This window comes from Rhinatrema bivittatum, chromosome 8 (assembly GCF_901001135.1).
Source record: "Rhinatrema bivittatum chromosome 8, aRhiBiv1.1, whole genome shotgun sequence".
In the NCBI taxonomy this organism is placed as follows: Eukaryota; Metazoa; Chordata; class Amphibia; order Gymnophiona; family Rhinatrematidae; genus Rhinatrema; species Rhinatrema bivittatum.
Genome location: NC_042622.1, coordinates 87,322,801 through 87,335,590, shown reverse-complemented (window position 1 = coordinate 87,335,590; position 12,790 = coordinate 87,322,801). Strand labels below are relative to the sequence as shown.

Genomic DNA, 12,790 nt, shown 5'->3' with positions numbered 1-12,790 from the left:
TCCAGGGAAAGAACAGAGGTCCCTGGATGCTTTTGGTAGGTGTGTCTTCCATGGCGCAATGCTCATTTCTTGCATTGCTTCCTACCAGTTATACATGACCCAGTATAACAGGGACCTGTTCAAGAAGATCCAAGATTTCTCTGAATCTTTACCAGAACAATTCCAGGATCCACTTAATGCTCTGGCTCAGAAAGACCTAGATGCTGGCAAGCATGAGGTCCGTGCTGCCTATGATATTTTTGTCACTGCCTCCAGAGTGTCTGCAGCGGGGATTAGTGCAAGAAGGTGGGCCTGGCTGAAGTCCTCGGACCTACGACCAGAGGTGCAGGACCAGTTAGTAGACCTACCATGTGCTGGAGATAATCTCTTCGGGGACAAAATCCAAGAAACAGTGGCACAGCTAAAGGACCACCATGAAACACTGCACTAGCTTTCCTCAGTACCCTCTGATTTCCCATCCACTTCTAAGAGGACATTCCGAAGGGACTCTAAGCGACTGTCTTTCAAGCCACTGAGATATTATCCTCCTGCCTCTTGATGTCGTCCATCCAGGCCTTACCAGAAGGGTCAGCCCAGGCAAACCCGACCTCAGAAAACCCAGCCAGCTGCTGGATTTTGACTCCTCGCTGGAGAGCATAAGCCAACCTCCTCTACCATCTGTACCAGTCGGCGGTCGACTGTGCCATTTTACCAACATATGGAACACGATCACTTCAGACCAGTGGGTACTTGCTGTACTGACCCAAGGCTACCACCTCAACTTCCTGTCGGTACCAGCAGACTCCCCACCTCGGCCGACGTGGGGCCCATCCAACCACTTCTCTCTTCTGGAAGAGGAGATATCAACCCTCCTGAAATCCTAGGCAATAGAGCCAGTGCCTCTCTCGCAGCAGGGGCAGGGGTTCTATTCCAGGTATTTCCTCATCCCAAAAAAGTCAGGCGGCATTCATCCAATACTGGACCTGCGCGCCTTAAACAAATATCTAGAGAGGGAGAAGTTCAGGATGGTGACCTTGGGTTCTCTACTGCCTCTTCTACAAAGAGGAGATTAGTTTTGCACTCTAAATCTTCAGGACGCATATACACACATCTTGATCACTCCATCCCACCGCAAATTCCTTCGTTTCCTGGTCGGCCCCTGGCATTTTCAGTACCGGGTACTGCTGTTCGGCCTATCATCAGCTCCTCGAGTCTTCACCAATTGCCTCGTAGTGGTCGTGGCCTACCTGAGATATCAGGCGTCCATGTCTACCCTTATCTCGAAGATTGACTGATAAGGGCTCTGACTCAGACGGTGCATTAGCCTCCTTACATCTAACTATCCATATGTTGCTGTGTCTCGGGTTTCTGATCAACTACCCCAAGTCCAGTCTAGTTCCATCTCAAACCCTATCCTTCATAGGAGCCGACCTGGACACCATGCAGGCAAGAGCATTCGTACCTCAGGATCGAGCTTGTACTCTCACATCCCTCGCACAATGCCTCCAGAATCGGCGTTATTCGACAGCTTGTCATTTTCTCATTTTGCTGGGTCACATGGCGTCCGCTGTACATGACACTCCAATGACATGCCTCACCATGAGTCATGCAGTGGACTCAGGCTTACCAGCCAATGTCCAGCATTGTCCACGTTACCAAGCAGCTCCGCCTGTCGCTGGCCTAGTGGATGCAGCTCTCCAACCTGCTTCAAGGCCTTCCCTTTCAGGTTCCAGAGCGTCAAATTGTCCTAACGACAGATGCCTCCAATCTAGGTTGGGGTGCTCATGTCAATGACCTACAGACTCAGGGTCCCTGGTCTCCAGAAGAAGCCAAACATCAGATAAATTTCTTGGAACTTCGAGCGATCAGATATGCCCTCAGTCTTTTAGAATTGCCTATCAAACAAGACCATCCTGATTCAAACAGACAACCAGATAGCGATGTGGTACATCAACAAGCAAGGGGGAACAGGCTCCTACCTTCTGTGTCAGGAAGCTGCACAGATATGGGCGTGGGCTCTTTCCCACTCGATGTACCTTAGAGCGACCTACTTGGCGGGCGTGGACAATGTTCTGGCAGACAGGATGAGCTGGTCCTTCCATCCGCACGAATGGTCTCTCAACCCTGCGGTAGCAGACACCTTCTTCCAACATTGGGGATATCCACACATAGACCTCTTTGCATCCTTCCACAACCGCAAAGTAGAGAATTTCTGCTCCCTCACTCGCAGCCACCACTCACAGCCGAGGGAAGCTTTCGCCCTCTCGTGGTCCAGCAGTCTCCTCTATGCGTACCCCCCACTTCCACTCATATCAAAGACTCTCGTGAAGTTGCAAAGGGACAAGGGCTTAATGATTCTGATAGCCCTTCACTGGCCACGCCAAGGCTGATTCCCAATTCTTGAGGATCTATCAGTTCGGTACATCCCTCTAGGGAAGGATCCGCTTCTGGTAACTCAGAGCAACGGGTACCTGCGCCACCCCAACCTCCAGGCCTTGTCGCTGATGGGCCTGGATGTTGAAAGGTTAATACTTCAACGCCTTAACCTTTCAGAGTCAGTATCCAGAGTCCTGATAGCTTCACGAAAGCCTTTCATGAGATGTTCTTATCGATCCAAGTGGAAAAGGTTTATGGTCCATAGACCCCTTCACTTGTTCCACTGCGAAGTTTCTGGACTATCCCTGGAATCTTTCAGAATCAGGTCTGAAAACTTCCTCTATAAGAGTGCATGTTAGCGCAGTAGCCGCCTTCCACAACGGAATAGGAGATGCCTCTTATTTCGACACAGTCGTTAGTCACACACTTCATGAGAGGGTTGCTCCACCTGAAACCTCCATTGCGGCCTCCGGTTTCCGCTTGGGACCTTAACGTGGTCTTAGGGCGGCTCATGAAACCTCCGTTTGAGCCTCTCCACTCCTGCGAGCTCTGTCTCACCTGGAAAGTAATATTTCTTCTCGCTATAACATCTGCTCGTAGAGGGGCGGATTTTCAGAGCCCTGCTCGCCTAAATCCGCCCAAAACCGGGCGGATTTAGGCAAGCAGGGCCCTGCGCGCCGGTGAGCCTATTTTACATAGGCCTACCGGCGCGCGCAGAGCCCCGGGACTCGCGTAAGTCCCGGGGTTCTCCGAGGGGGGCTTGTCGGGGGGGCGGGCCCGGTCATCGCGGCGTTTAGGGGCGTGTCGGCAGCGTTTTGGGGGCGGGTACGGGGGCATGGCTACGGTCCGGGGGCGTGGCCGCGCCCTCCGTACCCGCCCCCAGGTCGCGTCCCGGTGCGCAACAGGCCCGCTGGCGCGCGGGGATTTACTTCTCCCTCCGGGAGGCGTAAATCCCCGGAGAAAGGTAAGGGGGGTGTGTAGGCAGGGCCGGGCGGGTGGGTTAGGTAGAGGAAGGGAGGGGAAGGTGAGGGGAGGGCGTTAGAGGATTCCCTCCAAGGCCGCTCCGATTTCGGAGCGGCCTTGGAGGGAACGGGGGTAGGCTGCGCGGGTCGGCGCGCGCCGGCTATACAGAATTCATAGCCTTGTGCGCGCCGATCCAGGATTTTAGTGGATACGCGCAGCTCCGCGCATATCTACTAAAATCCAGCGTACTTTTGCTGGCGCCTGATGCGCCAGCAAAAGTACGCATATTCGCGTTTTTTGAAAATCTACCCCAACGTTAGTTAGTTACAGGCATTAGTCACCTACCTGCCTTACACTAAAATTGTACATGACAGAGTGGTCCTCCGTACACACCCTAAGTTTTTACCAAAGGTAGTGTCAGAATTTCATCTTAATGAATCCATCATCTTTCCTACTTTATTTCCAAGGCCCCATTCAAACCCAGGAGAAAAGGCTCTACATTCCCTGCACTGCAAACGTGCCCTAGCCTTTTATCTGGAGCGCACGTCAGCCCACAGAAAGTCCACTCAATTATTTGTTTCCTTCGATAACATCAAATTGGGAAATCCAGTGGGAAAACAAACCCTTTCCTCCTGGTTAGCAGACTGTATCTCCTTTTGCTACCAGCAAGTAGGCATTCCGCTACAAGACCGTGTGAAAGCACACTCTATTAGGGCCATGGCAACCTCTGTGGTTCACCTTCGGTCGGTGCCACTTGTTGATATTTGTAAGGCTGAGACCTGGAGCTCTCTCCATACCTTTGCAGCCCATTATTGCTTAGATAAGGCTGGCCGGCAAGATTCCGTTTTTGGCCAGTCTGTTCTACACAACTTATTCTCAACTTACTACCCAACATCCTACCAGTGACCCGTTCAGGGTTTTCAGGATGCCCTCCTACCCAAATCCACCCCTGTTGTTGTGCCTGTTGCACATCTTTGGAGGCATTGCTCGGGCATCCTCAGCTCGCTACTCACCCATATGTGAGGACTACGATCCTGCTTGTCCTGTGAGAAAGCAGAGTTGCTTACCTGTAACAGGTGTTCTCACAGGACAGCAGGATGTTAGTCCTCACGAAACCTGCTCGCCACCCCACGGAGTTGGGTTCACTTGCGATTTATTTTATTTTTCGCACGTACTTCCTGCTATACATGAGACTGAAGGGGGACCCCTGCTGGATGTAGGGTTAGTGCCATGCTGGGCATGCCCAGTAGGTTGAGAAACTTTGACAAAAGTGTTCCGTGATTGGGCTCCATCCTGATGATGTCACCCATATGTGAGGACTAACATCCTGCTGCCCTGTGATAACACCTGTTACAGGTAAGCAACTCTGCTTAATTCTATGTTATGAGACTGGAGATGGACCACATGTATTAGTGGCATGCTGGGCACGCTCAATGTGCCAGTCAAAGTTTCCCATGTTGGGCTCTATCTGATGATGTCACCCATGTGCGAGGACTAACATTCTGCTGTCCTAGGAGAACACCTGTTACAGGTAAACAACTCTGCTTAATCCTAATCTGTTGATTACAGTTTGTATTTTCAGTATTCTCAGTGCAATTCTAGGCTGCCACATTCACCACATAATGTAAGCCATTGCCCCTTGGGAACGAATATTCCCCTCCAGCAGCAATAATTGCCCGTAATCTTTAATTTTAGACTGTAAACCTTGGATGTCAATGATCAAAATGACATTTAATGGAGATCTGTGTGTTGTATGTGGACTTGTAAGATGTCTGCGATTGATGTGTGATCCATTAAAAACTGGAGATGTTTTGCTGAACTTTTACACTAAAGATCACTTCCCAATGTGTTGGGTTGTTGCTGGGTAAGAGCGAGATCTCCAGTGAATTGTTTGGGGGAGATGAGGAAGATAGTTTTGTTTTCCTTGAGATGAAGAACTTATATTCATATTGAATATATTTCTTTTCTTTCTATAAACATAAATTTTGTTTTCTGTGTAGTCTAAGGAAAAGCATGGTCAGCAAACACGGAATTTCTTGGCCTTTTTGAGTTCTGACCTAGGCTTTGCCATTTACCCTTGGGGAAGTCACTTTGATTCTCTGTTCCTTAGTTTACCTATTTCTAACCAGGTAGTAATGAGTATTTCTCCTACTCTAAAATGTCATGTCACATGCTTTTGAAGTGCTGAATTTGGAAAGTGCATTGGATTTTGTTGGCTGAAATGGGCTATTTGATCATAAATTATTTTTCTGTTACCAGACGACAGCACAGACCCTTTCTGGCCAGCCTTACATTGCTTTATGGTGATTCTGGATCAGCTAGGCTCCAAAGTGTGGGGACAGCTCATTGACCCAATTGAGGCATTCCAAACCATAATAAACAGCCCAAGCTACAAGAATGAGATTGAAAACATTCGCAAGAGCACCATCAAGTTAGTATGTTTGTTAGTGCTGTTTTACATTTTAGGGTTTTCAGTACACACTGCTTCAAACACATGAAGATGATATGATACCTTCTCTTAATTGCATACTAGAAGATAGAACTACTTCCTGGAGCAGGACTTCAGTTATAATCTAAAGTTTGTTTGATTTTTTTTTTAAATAGTTTGATTCCAAAATCAGAATATATTTTCAGTGTGTATTAATATTTGTCATATTATAAGCATAAGTGATGTGAGAACAAGTTCCTGGGATTCTCATCAGGTAGAGTAGCTGTCATTGATGTGGATAAAAATAACTTAAACATTTACAGAGAATAACACTTTTTGTTTTCAGTCATAGTATTACACAAACAAGAATGTACCGTATATTACATTTATCCTCATCCTAATGGAAACCAATGAGACATCAAAATATAACTCAGTAAATTCCTAGAACTGAATTCCTGAGGTGATCTCAGATATCCCTCAGAAGTGCACCCACTGCCTTTCAGTCCCCAGAGTGGCTGAAAGGCAGTGGGTGCACATCCGAGCACGGCGATGAAGGTATAAACCTCTCCCCCCCCCCCCGCAGCTGAAGACCATCCGATGCACAAGCGGTAAGCACCGAGACCAGGAAAGAAGAAAACTTTAAATTCAGGTCTCTGGTCTCCAAAGCTCGGATCACCGTACCGACTCTGCCTTCAGCGAGTTAAAAAGGGGGCACCGATCGGGTTGAGCAGCCTCAGTTAGGCTAGGCCCCGATCCGGTGCAAGGGTCCACACGTGGAGACCCTAAGGGGGGTGCCATCTTACACGCAGGGGTCGTCTGCGCCATTTTCCCTTCCCCTTGGCGGTTCTCGCAGGACGGTCCAGCGGCCAATGCGCATAACTTGTGTGCATCCCATAGAGTCGCGTGCACAGTAGTGCGCACAAGTTAGCCGTGTGCACACCTGAGCGCACTCCGGGCGTATATTTATGGCCGCGCACAAATTCTCACCGTGCGCATAACTACGGACGCACACTATTCTCGCACGCAGTGAAACTAATTTGTGCGCCCAAGCATAGATTCAATGGCACCGGTGTCCAAGAAGGTCAGAAGGCACTCTCTTTGTATTGCCTGTCACATAAGAGCAGCGCAGACTGAACTGGAGTCCTGCCTGTATCAGCTTTGTGGAGAAGCCTGGGGGGAATCAAAGCCTGGTCCTTCACTGCCTGAGGATGGGTCTGGAGTGGACCTAGACAACTCCAAGATGCCTGCACCTCAGGGGCCCCTACTCCAGCTCCACCTGGGATTAACATGGACCCAGGGACCTTCTCCTGGTTAGAATTTTTCCAGGGGCTGCAAACCTTTATACAGGCTCAACCTCTGCCGGAAGCACAAAATCCTCCCGGCCTTACTCGAATACCTCGCCTAACTAAGAGTCTCCCTGACAGGGACCCGGATACCTCAGATGATGATGACGGCTCCCTGGAAGAAGGAGAAATCCCTTCAGGCCTGAAACCATACCTAACCATGCTTCGTTTCTTCCACAAGGATGAATTACCAGCCCTTGTTTCCCAGACTCTGAAGACTCTGGGTATTCCAGGCACGGACCCCATGGCAGAACCAAAGAAGAACCCCATATTGGTGTCCCTTCGCAAAGCCTCATGCTACTTCCCTATGATGGAGGTCATCCAGGAACTGATTGACCTGAAGTGGGATACTCCGGAGGCCAGCTTTAAAGGACGTCTGGCCTTGGAAGCCTTGTACCTTTTGGAACCAGTGGCCAAGAATGCTTGCACTTTCCAAAGGTGGACGCCATGGTCTGTGCTGTCTCAAAGTGAACGACCATTCCCATTGAGGGAGGGGCTGCATTGAAGGACACTGCAGATTGTCTCCTGCTGCGCACTGGTGGCACATTCCTGTTTGCTCCTTTCGAGAGAGGTAGATAACTCCAGAACATATACTGGCGAAACAATGGAACCTACTGCAGCCTTCCTGATGGATGCAAGCTCAGACCTAGTGCATACCTCAGCCAGAGAAGTAGCTTCGGTAGTGGCAGCCAGAAGACAGTTTTATGGCTGCGAAATTGGTCTGCTGACGCGACCTCTAAAGCAAATCTCATGAGAATGCCCTTTAAAGGATCTCTCCTATTCAGAAGCGAACTTGAAAAGTTAGCCAACAAGTGGGGTGAATCACCATTGCCTCGGCTACCGGAAGACAGGGGTAAAAGATCCCAGCGCCCCTCGCCCAGAAGAGCCAGGGGCAGAGGTTCTCAAAGCTTTAGACCTTACAGGAACTCGCAGTTCCAAGCACCCCGTCCTTCCGGAAGGCCCCAGTCCTTCCGGAACCTACAGACCAAGAGAGGAACAGGTCCAGGGGCAGGCTCCAGCCGTGCCACCCGATGAGAAGGGGCCGATCTATCCACGGGAAGAGGAAATAGGTCGACTTTCCTTCTTTTACAAAGATGGGTTGAGATCACTTCGGAAAAATGGGTGCTAAACATCATCCAAGAAGGTTACTCTATGGAGTTCCGCAGCATTCCTCAGGACAAATTTATCATGTCGCACTGCCACTCCCATACCAAAAGACTGGCAGTGGAAGCCACTCTGTCAAGATTACTCAGCCTGAAGGCAATAAGTCCGGTTGCTGCGCCCCAACAAAATACAGGGTGCTATTCCATCTATTTTATCGTTCCCAAGAAGGAAGGATCATTCCGGCCCATCTTGGACCTCAAGAACGTCAACAGTCCTCTCCGGATACTTCGCTTCCGCATTGAGACCCTCCGCTCCATAATAATGGCAGTACAACCAGGGGAGTTCCTAACCTCCCTGGACCTCTCCAAAGCCTACCTTCCAGTCCATCAAGAACACCAGCACTTTCTACGCTTTGCGATACTGGGTCACCATTACCAGTTCCGAGAGCTCCATAATGTCAGACAACGCCACAACGGTGGCCTATATCAACCACAAAGGAGGAACCAGGAGCCAGCAGGTGTCCCTGGAGATATCTCCTCTCATGGCATGGGCGGAGATAAACCTACAAGGGATTTCGGCCTCCCACATCGCAGGAAAAGACAAAGTCTCAGCAGATTTCCTCAGCAGAGAGAGTCTGGACCTGGGGGAATGGACGCTGTCGACCACAGCCTTCCAACTGATAGTGAATCACTGGGGCCTACCAGCCATGGATCTACTGGCCACCTATGTCGGTGCCCAGGTCCCCAGGTTCTTCAGCCGCAGACAAGAGCCACACTCCCAAAGGATTGACGCTCTCGACCAGACCTGGCCAGAGGAAGTCTTACTGTACGCCTTCCCTCCATGGCCACTACTGGGCAAGGTCATCCGCAAGATAGAACACCATGGGGGTCTAGTTCTACTAGTAGCCCCGGATTGGCCAAGACGCCCATGGTACGCAGACATACAAAAACTTCTGGCAGGGAGCCTTCTGTGCCTACCTCCGCATAGGGACCTTCTTCAGCAGGGCCCAATCCTTCACGAAGATCCAACTCTATTCTCTCTTACGGTTTGGCCCTTGAAAAGACTCGCCTGAAGAAGTGCGGTTACTTGAAACCCCTGATTGACACCCTTTTCCGAGCGCGCAAGTTTTCCACACCCCTGACAAACATATAGATCTGGAGAATATTCGAAGCCTGGTGCGAGGACTGCGGGACTCTCCCGTGGACAGCCAGAATCCCCATGATCCTGGAGTTTCTACAGGACGGTATGATGAAGGGACTGTCTCTCAATTCACTCAAGGTCCAAGTAGCCGCCCTCTTCTGCTTCAGAACCGAAGTGAACAGTATCAGTCTAGCAGCGCATCCGGATTTGACCAGTTTCCTAAAAGGGGTCAAGCAACTTCAACCACCCCTAAAATGGCCGGTGCCCCAATGGAACCTCAATCTGGTATTAGACTTCCTAGCGGGGGCTTCTTTCAGACCAACACGCGGTCTGTCACTACGCCTCTTAACATTGAAGACTGTATTCCTGGTGGCAATATGTTCAGCTCGGCGTATCTCCGAACTACAGGCACTATCCTACTGGGAACCCTTCCTTAAGTTCACTCCTGGAACCATACAGGTGAGCACCGTTTCCTCCTTCCTACCGAAAGTGGTTTCCGAGTTTCATCTGAACCAAGCCATCTCCTGATGAACATAAGGATTCTGAAGACTCATGCCTTCTTCGCCACCTAAATGTCGGTAGAATCCTGGTATGATACCTGGAAAGATAGGAACCAATGCGCAAAACAGATCACCTGTTCGTCCTCTACAGCGGGAAGAAACAAGGAGAAGCAGCTTCGCGGGCAACCATAGCCCGCTGGATCAAGGAAGTAATCAAAGCAGCCTACAGAGAGGCAGGGAAGCCCATACCACTATAGGTTAAGGCACATTCTACTAGGGCCCAAGCAGTATCTTGGGCAGAAACCAAGCTGGTATTGTCTGCTGAGATCTGTCGGGAGGCGACGTGGTCCTCCCTACACACCTTTTCAAAGTACTACCTCTTGGATGTTCAGGCCTGAGAAGACGCAGCCTTTGCAAGGGCAGTACTAAGTGGGCCACGGGCAGCCTCCCACTCTGACCGGGAGTAGCTTTTGTACATCCCACTGGTCTTAGTCCATCTGGCTACACACTAGCAAATGGAGAAATTACCTGATAATTTCGTTTTCCTTACTGTAGACAAATGAACTCAGCATCCCGCCCAAGGCTGCCCCCAGAGAAGGAGGACCTGGGAAAGCGAACCTCGAGACTAAACAAATATGGGTAAGCCGTTGCCTACCCTCAGTTCAAGACACCCTCAATAATCTGGTGTCGGCATTGACTTAGTTGAATGCACTGGCGGTCTCCAGTTTTTGAAAAAGTTGAATCAGTTAATCAAGTATAACCAAGTTATGCAAAATATATATCCACGATGGTTTTTCGAGGAGGATACTGAGGAAGTGAGGTCAGTGCAGGGGTATATGTACCCGGGATGATGTCAGCTTGAAATCTGATTCCCATCTGCTAGCAGAGGAGCACATAACCCACTGGTCTGAGTTCATCTGTCTACACTAAGGAAAACAAAATTATCAGGTAAGTAATTTCTCCATTGCAGCCAATGCACTATTGATAAGAACATAAATTGCCATGCTGGGTCACACCAAGGGTCCATCAAGCCCAGCATCCTGTTTCCAACAGAGGGCAAACCAGGCCACAAGAACCTGGTAATTACCCAATCCTTAGCTACTGATGCAATTAATAGCAGTGGCTATTCCCTAAGTAAACTTGATTAATAGCCGTTAATGGACTTCTCCTCCAAGAACTTATCCAAACCTTTTTTGAACCCAGCTACACTAACTGCACTAACCACATCCTCTGGCAACAAATTCCAGAGCTTTATTGTGCGTTGAGTGAAAAAGAATTTTCTCCAATTAGTCTTAAATGTGCTACTTGCTAACTTCATGGAATGCCCCCTAGTCCTTCTATTATTCGAAAGTGTAAATAACCGAGTCACATCTACTCGTTCAAGACCTCTCATGATCTTAAAAGACCTCTATCATATCCTCCCTCAGCCGTCTCTTTTCCAAGCTGAACAGCCCTAACCTCTTCAGCCTTTCCTCATAAGGGACATAAGAACATGCCATACTGGGTCAGACCAAGGGTCCATCAAGCCCAGCATCCTGTTTCCAACAGTGGCCAATCCAGGCCATAAGAACCTGGCAAGTACCCAAAAACTGTCTATTCCATGTTACTGTTGCTAGTACTAGATGTGGTTATTATCTAAGTCAACTTAATTAGTAGCAGGTAATGCACTTCTCCTCCAAGAACTTATCCAATCCTTTTTTAAACACAGCTATACTAACTGCACTAACCACATCTTCTGGCAACAAATTCCAGAGTTTAATTGTTCGTTGAGTGAAAAAAAACATTCTCCGATTAGTTTTAAATGTGCCACATGCTAACTTCATGGAGTACCCCCTAGTCTTTCTATTATCCGAAAGAGTAAAAAATCGATTCACATCTACCCATTCTAGACCTCTCATGATTTTAAACACCTCTATCATATCCCCCCTCAGCTGTCTCTTCTCCAAGTTGAAAAGTCCTAACCTCTTTTAGTCTTTCCTCATAGGGGAGCTGTTCCATTCCCCTTATCATTTTGGTCGCCCTTCTCTGTACCTTCTCCATTGCAATTATATCTTTTTTGAGATGCGGCGACCAGAATTGTACACAGTATTCAAGGTGCGATCTCACCATGGAGCGATATAGAGGCATTATGACATTTTCCGTTCTATTAACCATTCCCTTCCTAATAATTCCTAACATTCTATTTGCTTTTTTGACTGCTGCAGCACACTGAGCCGACTATTTTAAAGTATTAACCACTACGATACCTAGATCTTTTTCCTGGGTGGTAGCTACTAATATGGAACCTAACATCGTGTAACTACAGAAAGGGTTATTATTCCCTATATGCAACACCTTGCACTTATTTATTTTATTTATTTATTTAAAAACTTTTCTATACCGTCGCTGTTATATACCATCGCACCACTTGTCCACATTAAATTTCATCTGCCATTTGGATGCCCAATCTTCCAGTCTTGCAAGGTCCTCCTGTAATGTATCACAGTCTGCTTGTGATTTAACTACTCTGAATAATTTTGTATCCTCCGCAAATTTGATAACCTCACTCGTCGTATTCCTTTCCAGATCATTTATATATATATTGAAAAGCACCTGGCCAAGTACAGATCCCTGAGGCACTCCACTGTTTACCCTTTTCCACTGTGAAAATTGACCATTTAATCCTACTCTTTGTTTCCTGTCTTTTAACCAGTTTGTAATCCACGAAAGGACATCGCCTCCTATCCCATGACTTTTTAGTTTTCGTAGAAGCCTCTCACGAGGGACTTTGTCAAACGCCTTCTGAAAATCCAAATACACTACATCTACCGGTTCACCTTTATCCACATGTTTATTAACCCCTTCAAAGAAATGAAGCAGATTTGTTAGGCAAGACTTCTCTTGGGTAAATCCATGTTGACTGTGTTCCATTAAATCATGTCTTTCTATATGCTCTACGATTTTGATCTTGAGAATAG

At 48.3% G+C, this 12,790-nt stretch overlaps 1 protein-coding gene across 1 annotated transcript in view; it reads left to right on the top strand.

Moving 5' to 3' along the window:
• The window catches only part of SETX (senataxin), a 383,775-nt gene that overhangs the window by 110,294 nt on the left and 260,691 nt on the right, over positions 1-12,790 (top strand). Inside the window, 1 exon segment of the mRNA XM_029613495.1 lies at positions 5,578-5,749. Within this exon segment, the coding sequence (XP_029469355.1) occupies positions 5,578-5,749 (172 nt within the window).